General features: G+C 35.6%; 1 protein-coding gene across 8 annotated transcripts in view; it reads left to right on the top strand.

Annotated features, from left to right (window-relative positions):
• Ih (hyperpolarization activated cyclic nucleotide gated potassium channel Ih) overlaps positions 1 to 22187 on the top strand; it is an 88664-nt gene that overhangs the window by 55323 nt on the left and 11154 nt on the right. For 2 of the 8 annotated variants that reach the window (XM_018458063.1, XM_018458060.1), the window contains exons 3-7: positions 5872 to 6035; positions 7468 to 7604; positions 8467 to 8610; positions 12453 to 12527; positions 17960 to 18067. In XM_018458063.1, coding sequence (XP_018313565.1) covers positions 5872 to 6035; positions 7468 to 7604; positions 8467 to 8610; positions 12453 to 12527; positions 17960 to 18067 — 628 coding nt within the window. The remainder of the gene's footprint in view (positions 1 to 5871; positions 6036 to 7467; positions 7605 to 8466; positions 8611 to 12452; positions 12528 to 17959; positions 18068 to 22187) is intronic. The other 6 variants (XM_018458064.1, XM_018458065.1, XM_018458059.1 and 3 more) reach the window with 5 other exon arrangements.

Genomic DNA, 22187 nt, shown 5'->3' on the forward strand with positions numbered 1-22187 from the left:
GAAAAAAGAGAAGGAAATAATTAAATTATTCGGTTTGAAGAATAGCAATTTGTACTATAATGCATCATCATGTTGCTGCAAAAGTGCCCGTAATATTATTTTTGTACATCTTATAAAACATTAACTGTCATAATATCCATACATCAGATATTTCGTATTAAGATGAAGTTTTTTCGAGTATTATGATAATGTAACTTTCAAATTAAATTGTTGGATTTGCGAAGTTTATAATATAAAAATATCAAGTAATATTAAATTCATAACATTTTTCAAAATTTTCTATAATGCTGTTTTGCGATAAAATGACAATTTAAATATTTATTAATAATTCCTAAATATATGTTCTGTATATATGCAATATATTATATTTCAAATACTTAAATATGTATTGTATTTTCGCGAATACAATTATATTCTTGGCATACCGAGAAATTAATCTACGATAAATATTCCTTAACATTATTGCATTTCTGAATAAACAATGGATTAAATATACGTCAAAGAAAATAATATCACCGTATTAAATTAAAGAGATTATTCAGCATAATAATTAGTTAATAAAGGAATATACGCAGCCATAAATATCAAAGAGTAATTAGACTTATACTCATCCATATGCATGATTTCGCCGTCGTCATATTGTGCAACTTTGTATTATCCATCGTTCCCGTTAGACCACAGAAAAGTTGAAATGTTTTACATCGAAATGGACTACCAGTGTATAACTTTGACGCGTCGCATATCTGATTGAAAATTCCAAAGTTGTGAAATTAGCGCTACGAGTTTGTTCATTAAACATCACAATTTGCACAGATGGCAAAGTTACCAATGTCCATCGAAAGTGTCCGCCTTGCACACTCATTGGTCCTTACTTTCATCGTATATCTTTGGAACTTACCAAAAATATATAGTATTATGATGAAAAGTAATCTCATCATGTTTCGCGTACGATTCAGTTTCAATCTTTATTTGAAAGCGTGATTAATTATACATTAGTATTCGTAAATGATTCAATCTGATTTGCATTTCAAATAGAGATTAAAACTGAATCGTACGCGAAACATGATGAGATTACTTTTCATCATAATAAAAGGACGGTGGCAGTTTAGGACCAAAATTTGCCTGTGATTAAAACGTATAAAATCGGTTAATCTTTATAGGTTTGGACGTGCTGAACTCGGATATGAAGTTTAAAATTCTCCAAAATCCGGGGAACTTTGGAGAATTTTAAGCTTTATTTTGCAGCAAAATATTTTCCCGATGAACAAGTAGTAGGGGAAGCCCGGGCAAAATGGATGCCTTAGGCAAACCGAATACTTTTTATTTTCGCTTATCTATGATGGCGCTATGAATCTCCAGCTGTTGCAGGAATGACCGGCCGGCGACGCTGAAAATATAAAACGCCATATGATTGCGATCGTTTACGTTTTATATACAAATATACGAAATTGTGTGTTTTCTTACGATTTTCGCTTAGGTACATAGCGTAATTATTAGCATTAATTGTTTTTTAACAAGTGTGAATGAATTTTTATAAGAATTCTCTGTCTTTAAACGTGCATTAGAGGTTAAAATTTTTCACTTGTTGCTGAAACTTATTCTAATTTTTCCTAATTTGCGCCAAATAGGTTCTTTGGGCAAAGTGGGGGCAAAGCGAATAGCACATCCTCACCTAGTATTTATGCGATTGCTAAAAATATCGGAAAGACGAAAGATCTTTCAAGTGAACGAGACAGGTTTGTTTATATCTCTTTTTTTTCCACAGGTTGGATTCCAAATTTACTGTCAGCTAAATTTACTGAAAATGCTATAGTTACGTGCACTATAGATTTTCAGTAGTGACAATCAATTTTGGAACACAGCCTATGATGATTTGTTTATGTATCATTGCATAGTAACTTTTTTAAATTACACCTTTTAAATAATAACTGCAGACAATAAAGTCACAATAATTATAAAATTCCTTTTACGAACAATTTTAATATTTTAAATATGATATTGATTTTAATTTTTTCGATTTTATGATATCGAAAATATGATATTTTAGTTTTTCTTAAACTTTTCTTAATTTATAGTTTTTTTTTTTCGTTTTAGGATGGTTTATCAGTACAAACGTAAAACAGATCAAGCAAAATGGACGGAGAGCAATCTAAAACGTGCCATGGATGCAGTCATTGCCAAGAAAAAGACTATTTTATCGGCAGCCAAAAATTACCAAATTCCGTTTTCAATTTTACAACGGCATATAAAATCAGGAAGCTATAAAAAAAAGTTAGGAAGATTTACTGCAGTTTTTACTAAAGAGCATGAAAATGAGTTATGCTGTTACTTGAAAGAGATGGATACTCTATTTTTCGGCCTGACTCGCACTGATTTCTTAGAACTTTGTTTATAACTTTGCAAAAGCTAATAATATTCAGAACCCATTCAAGAACGGTAAGACAGGTGATGATTGGTTTGCTCGCTTTAAACTGAAACACCCTGATATTGTGCTGCGATCACCTGAGCCCACTTCTATCGCAAAAGCAAGAGACTTTAATAGACCACAGGTGGAACTATTTTATTCACTTTTGTGGGAGCAGATCGAAAAGTTTAATTTTGATGCGACAACGATTTTCAACATGGATAAGACTGGCGTGAGGACCTCGACTTCCAAGCCACCAAAAATTTTAAGTACGAAAGGAAAGAAACAAATTGGCGTTATTAGCAGTGCTGAAAAAGGTCAATTGACAACTGTCATATGCTGTTGCAATGCTGCTGGTACATATGTTCCGCCATTTTTCATTTTTGCGCGAAAGCGGATGCAAGAACGGCTTTTAGATGATGCCCCTCCAGGTTCTAAAGCTGCTACGAGCAATAATGGATGGATAAATGGAGAAATTTTCTCTTCATGGCTCAAACATTTTGTTGAAGTGGTTCGTCCAAATGAAAATCGGAAAATATTATTTATACTGCTTGACAATCACGAATCTCACAAATATTATCCAGCCTTGGAATTTGCATCGAAAAATCACGTTATTTTCGTCTCATTTGCTCCACATACAACTAATAAAATATAGCCGCTAGATGTTGCTGTTTATGGACCCATAAAAAAGTATTTTGAACAAGAGGTAAACACTTTTCAAAAAAATTACCCAGGAAGGATATGCCAGTATAACATCGGAAAACTTTTCAGAAAAGCTTACAGCAAAGGTGCTTTTATACAAAATGCGGTTCAAGGATTTAAAAAACCAGGAATTTGGTCCTATAATCCACATGTTTTTGGCGATGAAGATTATGTTCCATCATCAATGACAGATCGTCCATTAGAAGAAAATGTTCCAGAAAATATTGCACTGCCTCACGACAATATTACATTGGCGCTCGCGACGTTATCACACAGTCTCGCGACAATACTACACTACAATGCAACATTGAAAAGACAGAAAATTCTGCGATGAGTCAAAAAGCAAACCAGGCAATTGAGAGCTTATCCCCGTTTCAAGTAAAATCAATACCCATCATGGCTGCACCAAAAACAGCTCGTAAAAACAAAAGACAAAAAGCACAAGTGTTGACGTCCACTCCCATAAAAAATGAGCAAATTCTTAAATTCCAAAAAGTTAATGTCAAAAAAACGAAAATAGCTGAAATAGCTGGCCCTAGCTGTAGTGGTGTAAACAGAAACCAAGTTAAAAAAGAAAAGTCTGTTAATGATAAAGAGAACGTACGTTACTGCTGTTTGATGTGTTCTCAAGAATATATCGATCCACCATCCGAAGACTGGATCCAGTGCACCAAATGGGCTCATGAAGGCACAACATATAAAGGATTTGGCAGCTAGTTTTGTGACGATTACCAATATTAATATTTTGATATTTTTTTATTATATTCTCATTGCTCGAGTAATATTCGCTTTGCCCAGGGGAGTTGGTTAAAGCGGATGATTTTTCTTTTCTTACATTTTTATTTAAAATACATATAAATGTTCAAGTTTTTCATTTTATTTAATTTTATTTTAAAGTTTATTCTATAATGAAGTTTGAAGAATAAAAAAAGTTTCTGATCTTAATTTTAACTATGTCATTTTTCTTCACAAACCTTAACATATCCACACTGCCCGGGCTTCCCCTAACTGAACAAGAAACCTCTTTTTCTATTATAATGATCTGAAAAACTGTAACTTTTTGCAATATAAAAGTCAATGTTACAGGACGTACAATAACATGAACAGAACAAAGATGAATGTACCTACGTACGTAGGCATGCGTGCGTTTCTGCTTTTTCACCAGCTTTACTCAAGATACACCGCGTGGTGGTTACTGAATTGGGTATATCTTACAAGGAAAGGGACCCAACTGTCCCCCTCCGATCTTAATGAGCTTTTAGTATGTCATTCTCCAGACAAAAATAAGCGACACATTTATTTATACGTACCCATTTTCACTTTTAAGGGGTGAAAAAACCTCTTCGAAAAAAAATCGGTTTTTCTCTTTCGAAACAAATATCGTCGAAACTTTGGAGAATTTTAAACTTCATATTCGAGTTCAGCATGTCCAAATCTATAAAGATTGACCGATTTCATACGTTTTCATAGGCAAATTTTGGCCCTAAATTGCTATCGTTTTTTAAATTTTTATTTCTCTTAAATTCTTACATAGATGAGATCTTATTTCGATAATTAAATATAATTTCCTCATCTTATGATTGCCTAGAACAAGTTTTGCATTGTAACTCAATAATATTATATGTATCTGTATCATTATGTCAATTATATATTTATGTAATTATATATTACTAATCAGATAAGTCATTATATCAGTGATTCAGCTGCAGCCTCATCTTCTGCATGCTTGAGTGTTTGTAATATATAGTCACTACTTTTTGCATGTTGTTTATCAACATTTAATAAAATTATTATTATTATTATTATTATTTATCGCATTTGTACTGTATCAATCAGGACAGATTTTTGTTAAATATCAAATAATCAAATGTTGCAATAATTTTTGAACCATCAACAATTTCTACAATCGATTGCTTCTCTTTAAAAGCACAAAGCAAAAAAGTTTATTCTGCACTTCTATCTAAACTTCCCGAGAGAAATCGCCGTTTCTTTCATCGCTATAAATCTCTCACTACCTCTTTCGCGAAATGGTGAAAAATTACCCTCATTCTTATTCACGAGAGCCACTTTGCAGACTAATGATTCCGTAACCGGTTAGGCGAATCAAAAATGTGAAATAAACTCGTGTACCGGTAGGTGTAATAAAATGTAAATTCGTACAACTATTTACAATCAACATTCGAAACGTGTTATCTATCTCATTTCTTTAGAAGTTAACCTCAACTTCTAGATCGAAGTCTTGTAATATTAATGTAATAATGAATTATTTATTCTAAATTAAATAATACACACAGACGAATATTATTTATTAGTTAAATAATTTGACTGCATAAAATTGCACGCTTCACAAGGAATGGATTAATATAAAAAAATATATATTCTACATAAAGATATATAATATATATATATTATATATATTATGTATACATATAAAGATGTATAAAATGCATATATATATAAATTTAAAAAAAGAGTTTATGATATCTGGCTTTAAACATTTACAGTTGAGCTGAGAGTTGGATCAAATTTTAAAAGTTATTTTAACCGAGATTGTACAATTAAATCCCTACAATCCCCATCGACTCAAGATACTTGAAATTGAGAATATAAAACGATTACCATGTGTGAATAAAGTTAAGTAAGAAGAAATCTTAAATTGCGTTAAAATCTAAAACTCAAATTTCACTTTTTAAACAGTCCGCTACATGATATTAATTGTAATTTTATAGATTTATTTTAATGTGTCACAATTTTTCTTATTTCAGATTCTATTGGGACCTCTGCATGCTCCTCCTACTGGTAGCTAATCTGATAATTCTGCCAGTCGCCATTAGTTTTTTCAATGACGACCTAAGCACTAGATGGATAGCCTTCAACTGCCTTTCCGACACGATATTCCTTATAGACATCGTCGTCAACTTCAGGACGGGTGAGTGTCATTCGATCGATCAATTTGCTTTTTATTAATTCCCTATTATAATAAATTCTCGTCACTTAATTGGAATCCGTGATAAAAGACTTTAAATTCGCAACGTGTACTGCTGAGAAATTTCAGTTCTAATCTCTCATATCAACAGGATTTGTGCAAGAACATCTGCGTTGTCGCAGTAACAGCTAACAATATTAGTAACGTCTTTTGAAACTTTCATATAATACCATTAGGTGTTACTTACACCGTAGTATCTTCGCAACATTCCACTTGACATTGTATTTCGCATCATTTCCTCACAATAATCAGCGTAAATCATGGTGTCGACAATCGAAGGATTTAGGCCGAAATCAGACTACGCATTGAAGATTCAGATTAAAGATTGAAGATTGAAATTTGACCAATAAAGACAAAGAAATTTTAGCTCCTATTGTTTTGATTGGTCAAATTTCAATCTTTTAATCTTCAATCTCAATCGTTAATGCGTAGTCTGATTCCGGTTTTATACACATTAGAATATTTTATAAAAACTCTTCTTTGATACATATACGTGACAAGACTTCTCAAGACTCAATATAAAGAAATATTTAAAAGTTAAAGCTCAAGTAAAAAATACTTAAAAAAATACATTACACACAATCATATTCTCATCAAATTCTTCTAAGATTATTTTTCAATATCTTGACTTGTACAACTGTGCATTTAGAAAGACCATTTAACAAGACTAGTGAAATTTTCTTTAAGAATATATAATATATATAATATTTTTCCAATTTTTTTTTTATATTCAAGATTTTAAGAAGTCTCTTTGGAATTTTTTTCTTTCACGCGACTCATCCCTGTTACATTCCCAAGTATAAGATACAGGCGAAAACAGACGTAGTGCAAGATGGATTATCTATTTGCGCTCTTGCTAGTCTCGACAATGCACAATGACAGTATTGTTACGGGAAGAGAATACTCCTAACTCCTTGACATTTCGTTATTACCAAGGGATTAATTTGAAACGTGTTTGAATCGGTTTCGTAAACGCGGAATTAGGTCACGAACTGCAACCGATGAAAATCATTATATTATATTGCACATCGCTTTGTGTCGATTCACGATAATTAAAAATTTCTAAGACGCATTATTCCCGTATCCCGTTCAAATATTTTAGCACGGAACAGTAATTCTTAATAATTACTTCTTTTTCTTTTATTTACCGCTATAACAGATTCAATGATTGTTTTTTCCAATTGTTAAATTATATATTATATATACATAATGTGCATCAGATGCGCGAGAATGGCAACGTGACAAACTATCGAATCGATGGCAAGTCGCCAGAGCGTGAGGTAATAGCATTAGCGTTTTTCCGGCAACTTGAGCTTCGCAGGCTTTGGAAAATCATTGACGTGGAAAATACCGGAGTAAAATTCTTTCGTTGCAGGTATAATGCAGCAGGATAATGCCGAACAGGTGATACTGGATCCGAAGTTAATCGCGAAACACTACCTCAGGACTTGGTTCTTTCTCGACCTCATCTCCTCCATACCATTAGACTACATTTTCCTCATATTTAATCAAGTAAATATGTTTTACGCAACCTTTATACATATTCCTTGTTAAATCGTAAGTTATTAGCTCGCTATACTTTATGACAGGGCTGGGCAATGTATTTGAAATATTTTTATTTAAAAAACAATATTTGTAAGACAATTGTATTTTATACTATGCATTTCAATGGAGCACATGCAAATATTTTGTATTTTGTGTTTCATGGGAGCATATAAAAGTATTCTGTATTTCAATATTAATAACGAAAGATTGAAAGTATTTTGTATTTTGTATTTCAAATACTAAGATTGACAATTAATGTTATTATTTGAATTACAAAGTTTAAAAAACTTATAGTTTTTCGATTTTAAATATAAAATACGTAATACTTTCATGTGCTCCGCTGAAATACAAAATACAAAGTATACCTATATTGCAAAAACTGTTTTAAATAAAAATATTTCAAATACATGCCCAGTCCTGCTTTATGAAAAATCATCAAAATAACTTTCTAATTTCTTTTACCAAATAATAAATAATACATTTTTATATACGTATAACATTTTTCACGATACATATGTATATAATGTAAAGAAAGACTTTTAATTCTTTATGTAATTTCTCTAGAATAATATGCTAAATAGAAAATTAAAAATAAATAAAATAATAAAATTTTAAAGATCTGAAAATAAAATAATACTAATATAAATTAGATATAAAATAGAAATCTTATAATATATATTATTATATTGTATAAGTATAGAATTAATGAATTATAAAACGATTTTCTAAATAATTTTCTGAACGATTTTCTAAATAATTCTAGATATTTGTATACTTGTTTACTGACACTCGAAGAGTCAAATATTACAGTAACAAAGAAATTCGCAAGTTTCAGGACTTCAGCGAGTCCTTCCAGATCCTGCATGCTGGACGTGCTCTCAGGATCCTCAGGCTTGCAAAACTGTTATCACTCGTTAGGTTACTACGTTTGTCAAGACTGGTGCGGTATGTCTCGCAATGGGAAGAGGTCTATGTGAGTGTTCTGCTACTTACTATACAGCACTGTTTTTATTTTGTAAACATACGATACGTGTAGTTCGTACATAATTTACGTATATAAAAAAAAAAGAGAAAAGGAGAAGCGTTTGGTGACCTTTAACGGATTCAGGAAGCTGACAAACGATTTTCCCTCCTACGAAACTGCTTTTCCTGTAGACAATGAAGCTTAATGAGTTAATTAATGTCGATTGTCAGTTTTTTGAATCTGTCAATTGCAGAAATCACCTTCCGCATTTTACGCGGGATATTAAATAATTATGTCTATGCCTGTGATATATGGTCGCTGTAGAGAATCGGAGGAGATAAAGGCAACAAGTCAGCCCACTTTCGTATCCTTACCGTGGATATTTCGTACTTAACCGCAGATGACTCATTGAGTCTTACTAGCGAAGTTCTCACGTCAGTGGTGGATTCTGTCTGACAGGCAATCTTTTTTACGAAGTTTTCTTAAATTTGCACTCATTAACAGAGAGTTTCATTCTCACTATGTGCAAAGAGTCTCCCTTTGTCATAAGATTTTCGTCAATAAAGTTCAATCGATCGAGTATGTATGTACAAATCTTTTTTAGGTATATGCAGCGAAAATAGGATTCTTAACAAAATTACTTTTTCATAGTTGTCGTAAATGTCTCGGTCCACCACTGCGGGGAATTTTTTCGAACTGGACTCTCAGTTGATTAGATTATGTTTCGCTTTCCGTTGCTGAACATCTAATAAGTGTCCCCACGGCTCTACTCAATATATCCCGTGATACCCCGAAATTTCCATTCTACAAGAAAGTCTCCTTCCGTCTATCTTTCTCTCTCACGGTAATAATAATCGTTAATTAGAATCAGCTGTTCTCCCTTGCTCGATCATTTCACCGCACCGAGAGGAGCATAAAACAGATAATAGTCATAACAATAGGTAATACCTCTAACAAACAATTCGCGGACACAAGCGGAGAGATAGCGTGACGAAAAAGCAAATAGAGGAAAAAGGATATACACGTGCACGCGATTGCGTGTTCCGCAGAATCATCGCTAATACACCGTGAAACTCGATACAAAGAGAATCTCGTGACACAATACGACAACATTTTATTATATTTTTCATTGTCGTTTCGATGCACCGATAATTGTTGTTGTTCGCTATTCGTATTTACTCGTTACTTTTTGCTCTTGTTTTAACGCACATGTCGATTTTGTGCACGTGATGTAATGGTACGACGATTCGTCGACGGGTAAGTAACTGCCCTCCCAAACAAGTGTATATATTCGATAATCGAAGCAATGCGTGAACGTATTGCCCATCCCTTTCATTCGATCGGAGAATCATTTCGAAAGATAAAAGAAAGAACAGAATTAATAACAAAAGGTAAAAAGAACAATCTGATTTTTATAAATGTCTTTCATAAATTCGCGTCTCTATTTTATTTTACTACAAATATATCTCGCTATTTCTTCACTAAATGTTTAAAAATTTAAACAAAGTACTGCGAAGTGGTTGTTGCAGCTACAAAATAGGAAGCTTGTAAAACATGTATATTATTACAGTAATAAGAAAATAAATCAAATAATATTCGTGATATATACATGTTGTGTATATATCTCGCCAGGTCAATTATACGGCGAACTGCAAGTGCATTAATTGTTTGAGTGGGTTAATTGGATTGAGAAATTATTGCTACCTTTCGGTGCTTCCGCACGTCGGCGATTGTGTTTACGTGGGATAACGTTTTTGTGTTACATTATTTGTGCTCGCGCTGTTAGCATAAAATCGTGGCACAGCGAAAAGACCAACGAATCAATCAGGCTTTTCGTCCAATCGAGTTAGCAGTTTGTCATTCGCTGAAAATCTTATTACGCTTGCCTTGAAACGTTACTATTGCCTCCCTCTGCTTTTTCCTCTCTGTTCTGTTCTATTGTACAAAGATATACGCTGAGAAAAAAAATATATGCGCGAGAAAAAAAATGTATGCACGAGGGAAAGCGTTCCAAGTGCAATAGACTCGTCACGCATTCGGGTATCGATATCGTTTGGACAAATTAACTGTAGTTTGTCAATTAGCAGCGAAGAAATGCGCGAGGCAAACGTACCGACCACAATGCTACCGAATACGATGATGTCGAGAATCGCTACCCCGTATTCTCTTTCTTCGTCGAAGTCACGATAAATCATTTTCATTAAATTGGGGATAAAATGTTTTCTCAATTAATTAATCAAAATTAAATCAGTTCTTGTACCGCCTTCGGTGAAAATATTAATGGACTTTGAAAGTATGCCAACGACAACGAGAATAATAATTTGTGGCGCCACTATTCATAGACGCTAATAGAAGGATAATTGAAAATGTAGATCCATTTAAGATGAAACTTAGCCAAATATTTTCCATTCATCTTCTCTTCTTCGTTGTTATTGATGTCGTTGTTTTATTTTCGAAGCGCGAGAAATAAACTATCAATGTATACGTGGTATTATATCTCGCGTTAAGAAAATGCGCACTGGTAGTTAATTTATAAATCATTTCGCATGATAATTCAATCAAAGTTAATTATCATCTCTCAATGGGCAGACTATAAAATATACGAGCTGCTACATTTGTAATGAAATTGTTTTAATTTAAACTAATGGCTAATTATTGGCTAATTCGTCATTTTATATACTTTGCTGTATAGAAAAATGCAGACTTGGTATAAAAAGACTGTAAGTGTAAAATAAATAAAAATTGTTTTTCACAAAATATTTCATTTCAAAAAGTACAAATACACTGTAAAAAAACAGCACTTACAATTTTTTATTTCAAGTTCTCATATTTATTATCAGACATAATCGACATTGATATATAACAAATCGGACGGTTGTCTTTCACAATACACATACACATATACAACTATATGTTTATCTCTCCACCGTTTCAATGCGAGCACAGAGCCGACAATTTATCCATTAATCTATAGCAGCGGAAAATCCTTATACCGAGTATAGATATACATATACAACACATCTTGAAAACGAAGATATCACAAGCATGCGTGATTAATAACGCCTACATACAACATTATATCTCGCGAGGATCCTAAATCGTCTAATCCAAAAATATTGTCGTTCTCTTACATTCACTTATTTTTTTAAGTAATCAAATGAAACACAATATAACGATCTCCATATCTTTCCTAAATATTAAACTCATTCTACAACTGCGTAAGCGTAGTTGTAAATGGTAGATGTAAGAATTGTCCAATCAAATTTGAGGCGAATATTCGACTGTGATTGGTCAATTCTTACAACCATTTAACCTAATCACGCTTACGCAATTGTAGAATACTCTTTAAATTTCTTGGAGTGAAATCTCACTTCAAAAAAGTGAAAATACTGCCACTATTTAAAAAAAGTGAAAATATTTACATTCTTGAATAAGAATAGCAGATTTTCCCTCTTTTTGGAGTGAGATTTCACTCTTTTAGATTCACTCCAAAAGAAAGAAATCTCATTCCTTTTTGTTTTTTGTAAATATCACTCTAAAAAAAAAGAGTGAAAATCTGCCACTCTTGTTTAAAAGTGCAAATATTTTCACTCTTTTTCAATAATGGTAGTATTTTAACTCTTTTGGAGTGAGATTTCACTCTAAGAAATTTAGAGGGTAGGCATTACACAATTTTTCATACCGTCACTGTATGGACAATACAATCTTGCCTGTACATCTATATGCATACACCTTAATACGCACAGGAATCTTTTAATTCTCAGACATACACACACGAGTACAAAGAAAACAATATATACAAATCGACTACTAGGCTTACTGCGAGAACACGTTTCCGAATGGGTTTGCAGATCCCCCTTTATCAACAGCCGGAGAGGCACTACGAGCGTCGGGCGACACCGCCCCAACCAGACCGAACCAGCAAGGTGTGCCTGCCTAGTTACCCTGAAACCAAGGCCAATTGCCCTTACTTGATTCAAGCGTTCGTTAACACAAAACTCAATGTGTTTCTACGTATAACTATATCTATATACGCTAGATCATTATTACTCACTACTGTCGTTTCTTTCGTTGTTACTCATTGATTACGATTATTCTGATTACCGTTGCCGTTTTCGTTTGTGGTCACCTATCTCTCGTTTTTCATTTTGAGTTTCATAGAGAACGTGCATAGTCTTGTCGTGTAATTTACAGTCTCCGGTACGAGAAGTTATTTTTCTTTTTACACATATAACACACCCGACATACTTAGACCCAGTTTGTGAATTGTAGCAGAGCCGATCAAGAGCTTTAACATTGTCGGGGAGTTCCATGTTCTGTAAAAAGTTGATTGAGCAGAGGAAAGACTATGCTTACCATTTGATCAAATGTTAAAAGCTTATTACAGACTTACAGAGTAATTAAACTCCTTCCTTGTCGCGCGACTTCGGTAAAGTCTGAACACTACAAACTCGAACAGGCAAAGCGGAAAGAGTTTTATACTTTAATTAATTGATCTCGTAAGGTAACGGAAATATTGAAATGTCATTCTGGTTGAAATTAATCTGATTGAAATTAATGAAGTTATAGTCTAATTTTATATTTCATACAGAACTGTAAACGTAGCTGTAATTTTCACGGAAGTCAAATAGCTTTCACTGCGTAGAACACTTCAACAAGCTCTTGATCAGTCTTGCCCTTAGTCCCGTAGTCCTGGCGATGCGACGTGTGACATGGATCACAGATTAGAAGATGCGATATTAGCTGAGAAGAATTCAGTATGTATTGATCGATGGAGAATGATAATGCTTGCAGTATTATATCTTAGTGACGATGTTTTTTTATAACTATATTGTTAAAATCCATGTTTCACCGACTAGCTGATTCCTCGCCAAACTTCTTGAGAACAGTTTTTTGGTATGAGATGCTACCTTGTTTTTGTCGGGTTTTGTTGGAAAGTTCCGTTCTGCTAGGTACTAACATGAGTTTGGTTACACGAATAGTCATTGTGAACTGGTCGTGTCGAATATTCGATCGCGCGATCGCAGGAACGGCCGACGTTCGTGCCGATCGCCGTTGAAACGTTCACCTCGAATTTCTCGGCTCTCGATTATCGCCGGCCCCATAAGCCGCATAACTTTATTGGCCTGATACGACATAGATGCGCATGTACATTATCGTATGAGTTAATAGCGATTATCGACGTTCTTACAGTGACGGTTTGCATAATCTAGATACGTGTGCATGTAAATGTATACCGATAGTATATACATTTTTAACGGATGCACCATTTATTGACAATGGTAGCGCATGAGGTCACGGTGACGATGAAGAGCCGAGAGTTCGTTTGTCGTGAATCTTATCGCCATCCAATTAGCGCGTGATTATGAAACAGGAAATGTCTTTCAAACGATTCTTATACAACACGTGTAAGATTAAGCGCGATGGAGAATTTCTGCGAGGTATTCGACACGAACCACTCAACAGACGAGAAAGTTGGTTGGTCTAACCGTAGGTCTGCTTGTGAGTGTTAGGTGTTAATTAACCCTATCTGTCCAAAATTCTTGGCAATGTGCCCGTGTTCAGTGTGTGTTCCCAGTTTTATTTACTCCCGACAATTTACTCCTCTCCTTATTCCTTTCCTCGAGATAAACTTCTAGCGAGCACCCCAGTCCGACCGATTATTTCGTCCCTCCCTTATTCGCGTTCCGTTCTGATTGCCTGTTGTTTCGTGTTGTCTAGATATGCCTGATTTAACGAGGAGGAAGCGATTCCGATTTCGTTTCTTTTTATTTCATTTTGACATTTTACTTCCGCCAGGACGGAGAGTACAATTACGCAGACGCCGTCGGTACTTTCCTCTGCCCACGTATGTATCCGTATATCATCATATTTTTGTTCGTTTGTTCTCTCTTTTTCTCTTTCTCTCTCTCTTTCTCTCAGGAGCACGTTTATATTATAATATTACCGACGATATTTTCCAGCGTTCTTTTTCCGCCATAGACGGTCATTAGATATCCACCCTGGCCTCCACAACAGGAGCGAGAAAAGTACGCGACAGCGTGCGACCTTTTAACCATCTCGCCACCCGATATACACGTAGCGGATATGACGTTTCCTCTCTTTCGCGTGCGTCTTTCGTGTCTCCGCTCTTGTCTCGAGAATTGCTGCTCCTCTTCGCGATCTCACGGCGAATCACCAATGACGCAGTCTCGTCTCGATTCGATTGTGCAACGAGAAGAAAATTTTCCACGAGAGAGATGCTTCTTACGTGTTGATTCCTAGAAAGCGAAGTGTAACATTTTCTGGAATACAAATGTGTACCAATATATAAACGTACATCATAATGTACTGTTATTCACATGTGTGCATTCCGTTTTTCACGAAGAGAGACAGGAAATAAGGAGAGAACAGTCGATTAATCGCGCAGACTCGATCTGAAAGAGACGATTCTTGTTTTATACGCCTTCTTTTATTGTATAGTATTTTCCATATTGTTCGCCGAAAGAAATTTGTCACGCATTAGATTTGACAGATTTGAATGAACAACGAATGTCAATCTAAGGAATTAAAATTACGATTGCCCTAATATACTAAAGCTTGTCATCTGTCTTAAAATAATAAGGTATAATTTATATAGAGAAAGACGGTGAAAGAGTTTTTTATATTGATATTGTTTTAAGTTGAAGCCAATTTAACTCTAAAAATTTTTAATTTCTCTTAGTTATTGTTCAATGAAAAACTTTTCCCACTGAAATATAAAAAAGTAAATACATAATTCATAAAGATAAAAATAAATATCATGTTCAAATAGATAAAAGAAAATAAAAAGATAACAGATAAAACATAACAGATTGATGTTGAGCAAATTTTCTACTTTATTTATTTAACATTAACTTTTCGTTGTGTGATTTGTATTACGTTAATTCTGTTTTTTTATGTTCTGTATATTATAAAAATGTGATTTATCGATTATGTCACCAAATTTCAGCGAGACAAACAGAGTTCCTTCATATACGTGCGTATACCTTCTTAACGAATCAACAACGCGTTCAAAAATTCCACCCTTATGTTCGTTCTTATTAATTAATTAATTAATTAGAAAAAAGAAACAACAAAACGCAGTGCTCTTTGTAACGAGTACAAAAGCTTTCTGCCCGTGGCACGTACACCCTGTTTCCCTTTACATCGTAATTAAATCAGATAACAAACACGAGTGCCTTTGTGAGCACGCACATTAGAGTTAACAACCGCACAGTAGCAAACCGCCGCGATAATGGTCGGGGCTGGTTGCATTCAACGTGGCAAATTAAAACGTACTCGCGTGTATACGCATATTAAGAGACGATAAATCATGACTGTCATGCAGAAACGCGCGATTGTACGTCCGCGTGATTTTCGCGACGCGTACTTAGTAAATCGCGCGTTTCTTGTCGCGTACAATTACTGAGATGTATACATAAGATGTAAAGACGCGACAAAGAAATGTTGTAAGACATCGCGATTAACGAATATATTCTTGTCTTGCGTTGACTGTGTATTTATAATCTCGATGTGCGACCATGTACGATGTTCTTTCACTTCGAACTACATACATGCGGTAATCTCTTAACGGATAATTTTCAAGTTTCTTCTGCCTTTTCGTGACTTTTGCATGGAATTTTTCAGAAAGATGGGAGCGATTCTCCTTTTGTCAATGTTTATCTCGTCACAGACTGTTTCTTTCAGCAGAGCAGCGATGCGCGCACATTGCCCCGGGAAGAGCAGAATTTTTATATTCCACAGTTATCACATTTGCAGATTTTTCTCTCTCTCTTTCTCTTTCTCTCTCTTTCTCTTCTCTCTCTCTCTCTCTTTCTCTCTCTTTCATCAATATGAATTTCATAAGTCGAGACAATGTTTATTATGTATCACCAACACTTAAAATAATTTTTGTTTCTTCAAGCGTAAATTAATGTGCACTTTTCTTCTTTTTTTAGCCTTTCTTCAATTAATATCCTTTTCGATTAAATTACTAAATTAGTAAAGTGTTTGTTCAAGACGAAATGAGCAGCCTCTCCCATGTGGAAAACTATCAAATTCTCTTCGGCGTACATTATAATTAAATTTTGGTGGCTGGTTTAAATCGAGACAATGCCGTAGAATTTGCATGAAAGATAATATCGACAGTGTCGCGAGGTCAATTACGTTCGCGTGCTGAATTACTTCAATAGCTCTACAGACACGCCCAGGATCAAGTTACACGGCTTTGCAAGTTAATCGCGCGGTTTTTTACTCAATCTGTAAATCCACCACGATACCACATATATACAGAACCGCTAATTAATTCATCGAGCTTCATCCGAGCTTGAAAAGGAATTGCGGCTTCACGCTTGGCGCGCGACTGCTAATTCGATAGCTTTGATATTCGAATGGCTTGTTGATTACTAATTATCTAATTCACGGATTATCGGACTGTTATTCTTCGTTATCGTGCCGTGTCCTTGCCGATTATACTTTTGCGTGCACACAGTCGCTCACATCACCGAAAATCGTTCTTTTATATTTACGCCCCGCAACTCACACTTTAATCGATCTCTCATCACCCATACGATCGATCGATCGATCGTTTGATACTCAAATTACGGCGGTCAACACTCGCCGGCGAAGCGAGAATTCGCACCAACACCGATATACTGACACCTGGTGTAATTATTTACTCTGTTTATGTGCTTGTGTATGTGCCAGTACTAGCGTTCAGGAGGGAGGATGGAAAATGAGAGGTACTAACACCTTATATCTATGTAAATATTATATATCATCTTTTTCTACTTTTTTCTTAATTTATTTCGTCGTTAAATAGATAAACTAACGTGATTCACACATAATTGTACGTACGGCCTGATTCAATGGGTGTCACCGTTAAAAATGTCTACAGTGACGTCGATTACTACTTTTGCGCATCTGTTGGCGGATTTCGCGATCCGAGTATGCTTCATATTATAGTGAAAGGACGAAACTTTAGGGATGGGATTGCCTTTCAGCGTTCGTTGTGTAATGTGTGGCTACAGTACCGCACACGGAAATTTCTCACGAGAGACGAGAAAAAGAAAATCGATCCTGCAACCGCCCGACATATACTACTTCCTCTCCTATACTTCCGTCTTACTTTTCGCTACTGTACCACCATACCATCTTGCAAACTCTCTTTGTCAATTAATACATATGTAAAACCACCTAACTATACCGACGTTTTCTGTCCCGTCCTCCTTACTGTTACTTTTAACTCTGTTTCTTTCTATATCTGTTTCCTATTCTTTCTTACACTCTTTACTCTACAGAATTTCTATTAACCTCTTCTTACTACGTCTGGCTATGTCCCGCTTTCTTTTGTTTCTAGATATTGCAGAACCTACAAAAAAAACGCACTGAGCGGAGGGGGCGCCTAAGTTCTGACAATATGACTAAAAAGAAGTCCGGTTTCAGCAAAAGCGAACTTATTTTTAAGGTAACCCGCCCTGGCGAACGCGCGAGCTCACGTCCACGTGATTCGCACCACGAATCAGCCTCGACGATTTCCCATCCGGTTTTCCGCGAGACTCGATAGAAACAAGTCGACTCTCTCGACCCTCTCTTTACCGCCAATATTTAATTAACACAATTTTTGAATGAGATCTCCATGATAATACAGAATTCACGTTACAATTTCTTAAAAAAAACATTCTATAAATAAAAATATAATATTACTTTATATAAAGAATGACTGAAAATATTAATAAAATATTTCAGAAATTGTAGATCCCACAATTTTTTACTCAAAACTGATCTAATATGTATATTTTTGACCAGTGAATTAAATCGATCGTTTCTTTCCTTGTCGAGAATAGATTTTCGAATAATTTGTAGCATCACGCGGGAATCGGATTGTTGATTTAATCGATCGACTGCCGTTCTGTCGATATCTCGCGAGGACCGGGAGTGGGGCTAACGAGGTTAATTGGACGGAGGAGCTGTACGCTGATTGGCTCGTTGGTTTATTACAAACATTCAGCTTTTACTTTTTTCCGCCGCATTATACATTACATATACCCGCAGCAATAGGCTATGCTTCTATACAATCACCATCGGCACCCGCCTAGCGATGAGAAAGTACATGTACATAACTATGTGTGTGATATGGTAATCTAGAGGCCCACGAACATAGATATAACAAAAAAAAAAAACGCCATGCTCGGTTAATTACGAGCCACCTTTGCGTCAGCACCTCGCGGATGTAGAGGCCCCAATTTCCGATGATCGCCGATCGACAGCGCGATATTCGACGTGAAAGTGAACGAACGGGGATCGGTTGTCAAAAATCCGGCGTGGCGCGTCCGACTCAAAACAATCGTATATTCGTATTAAACCCTTCCTCTCTCCGTCTCTTTATATATATACATATATTTGTATCTTTCTCTCTCTGTCTGTCTTCTCATTCTAACTTCCTCTCGTTTACTACTTGACTGTTTGTTGTATCATCTACGTCTCCTTGATCCTTCCGTCTTATATATATACCCTCCCTTTTCCCTCCGATTCTTCCACGTCCAGTGACCCGATGGACGACCGCAAACCGCCTGTGTTTCCACGCACTATTTTGTGAAACGCTTTTGATCGCTAGACGGTGTGCACGATCCTATGAAAACGAGCGCACGTAATTGGGCGTCCCTTCTCTGTCGCTTTGTTGCAAATTGCACACTATATATCAACCACGTACCCGAGGTGTGCATCGCTACCTTAGACATAAAGATGCAGGAGGAAAATGGATACAGACACGTGCGAGCGCTAACGGAATAATAATTAGGGTGCAATGCATATGAAAGTAGAGCTCGCTTATCTTCCCTTACCGCTGCTCTGCAAACGATTTTCACCTTATAACCACCCTCGCCGCGCGTCTTATCCACCGCTATCCGCTCTTGTCGCTGTCCATTCCTCGCTCTCTATCGCTGCTTCTCGGCCGAGAAAGTGCACTTCTATCTGTGTAATATCGCTGGCTATCGATGTGCTTGCAAATTCAGAAAAAAAAAGAAAAACGAAGACATGACAGAAGAGCGAAGACACTTCGCTTTCTCGCTTCGTGTGGCTTGGCTTGCGCGAGACTTAACGTAACGTTTGGCAGCTGCGTTTTGTTCGTCCCTCATTACGCTCATGATCACTCAAATTCGTCTCGGCCGAAGTGCGAGGAAATCTCTCACCCTCACGACAAACATCTATCTTCCGTAAACCCCGTATCTCGTCTCGGTTGTTCTCTGTTGTGCCTTTAATTTGCAGTATTCACTTTTGTTCCGGTGTCGTTTTAGAGCGTTTGTTGTTGCCACTTACAATCGCCATTCGTTAATTAGTGCGCTGACTCATTGATCGTTGATTGTTCATTAATCATATCGTGGAGACATAACAAAATCAAGCTTTCATCTTTACTAGACCTGTGACTGTCTCGTAGAAGAAAAGGTTGATGTTGAGTTACAGTGTATCATTTACCTTGTGTTTCCTTCTTTCTTCTTTCTTTTCTTTTTATTCTTGTTAATTTATGAAACTACGCCACGCACGTACATATACGTCGCATCCCTCATTAGACATCGACGATATATGTATGCGTGCGCGTGTGTACTGTGTACTCCACGTGTACACGATCTTTTACTTGTAGATCTTTTACCAGGTAATGTATTGAGCTATATGTGGTCTAGCCCGTAAGTTTCCTATGTTTTCTTACTTGTTTCCCGTAGGCGCAGAAACAGTTACCATTGATCATCATCCATGGAGTATCATAACACCCGATAGATACTAGCCAATATTCCTAATATATTTTACCGCATTTAGATAACCAGATCTCTGCCCTTCATCGAAATCCTACGGCGATTGGGCATCGATGCATCTCTCGTCGCCTTTTACATTGTTGCATCTGTTAATGGCCATGTCTAACTATAAATGCGACTCTTTTATGACTAGGTTTCCGGCGTAATCGCACAAGTGATAAAGCTATACAAGCCAACTTGATGAATTAACTAAATTTCTCTTATGAATATTATGTTATTGATATAAAAAAAATTCTGATTATTTTAATTTAATATAGCCTAATCGTTAAGAAATAACATTATTATAAATGTAACTTGGATTACATTTTTCGTTTATAAGCTTCATAAGCATTTATTGCTGTATAATTTTATCATGATAAAATTAAGAGAGATTGTACGGAATTTTTCCAAAATGCATGGAACTAAGTTATCTTCAACAAGATAACACATCTGTTTGAGCTTATTATACGTCATTATGTCATTACTGTCGGTACTGCAATGGCTCTATCATTTCTGCGGTTTAAGTGCAAGAATAATTACCTAACTGTTATACAGGGGGACAGGTCCCACTGCCGTACGATTTCAAGATCATTATACCGCGATTGCCCAAGACTCGACAAGAACCTCGGAAACAGCTCCACCTACTCCTCGCTTTGCTGTCGCTTAGATTTATTAATAAATTAACCGACACAAATTTTTCATTCTGAGATGAGTCCTGCAAGAATTTTTTTTGCGAGAGTATCAAACTTCCGTAAGTTATAAGAGCACGAAAGTGTATCGAGTATGATAGATATGGTGAGCGATAAAAAGAGAAAATTTGAACTACTTGCGGGTGTTTGGGCAAGCGCGTTTAAGTTCGGAAACTTCAGTTTGTCGCCGCATAACGGGTTCGAGAGAATCTTCGCACATGCCCCGTCGACGGCACAATATTCTGTATCGGAAATTCATTTGCGCCACCGACAGGGTATCCGAACGGAATCTCTCAAACACCAGAGACCAAATACGGTGCATGACACAGTCATTATTGCAGCGCGCGTGTCGCGTTTCGTTGCGAGTACCGCACGCATACGAGTGCGGAAGCAGATATATATATATATATGTCATTGCCACATATGTACATACGTTATGTACATACATGAACATGAGTCGCACTTCATGATACCTTCAATGATCCTTAGATAACTCTATCCTTATCTCTCGATTGATAGGAGGACGCTGAGACTATCCGACTCCGACCCTTCGAGTATTTATCAATCGCTTTTTGCCGATGCTTAGAACAAATAAAATCAAATTAACTTCTAAATAAATTTCTATTTATGTGTAAAAATCTCTTATAAAAATTCGTATATATATAAAAATAAATTAACAATAGAAATTTAAAAGCCTATACCGGTCGAGGCTAGATCTTTAACGCTTTTAAATAATTCAATGTGAATTATATATATACTATATATGTACTTGCATATATAACATATTTGTAATCCTTCAAACTGCGCACTAAATTGGTTTTCCGGACTTATGAACGCAAATGGAAATGGAACTTCACACGGAATGTAAGAGATCCGGGTTCGACTCCCGGCCGAGGGAGAAATATTTTTCGCAATAAATTTATTTACAGTTTTTCAGCACATTAACATCTTGCTAATATGATGCCTGATTGTGCATCAAAATTATTTAAGAATTGCTTGTTCAATTTAATTTAATTCGTGATATTATTCCAGTAGTTTAATTGCGTTTATAAATCCGGAAAACCAATTCGGCGCGCAGTTTGAAGGACTACAAAAAAATTATATATGCAAG

This window comes from Mycetomoellerius zeteki, unplaced genomic scaffold (assembly GCF_001594055.1).
Source record: "Mycetomoellerius zeteki isolate Tzet28-1 unplaced genomic scaffold, Tzet1.0 scaffold70, whole genome shotgun sequence".
Taxonomy (NCBI): Eukaryota; Metazoa; Arthropoda; class Insecta; order Hymenoptera; family Formicidae; genus Mycetomoellerius; species Mycetomoellerius zeteki.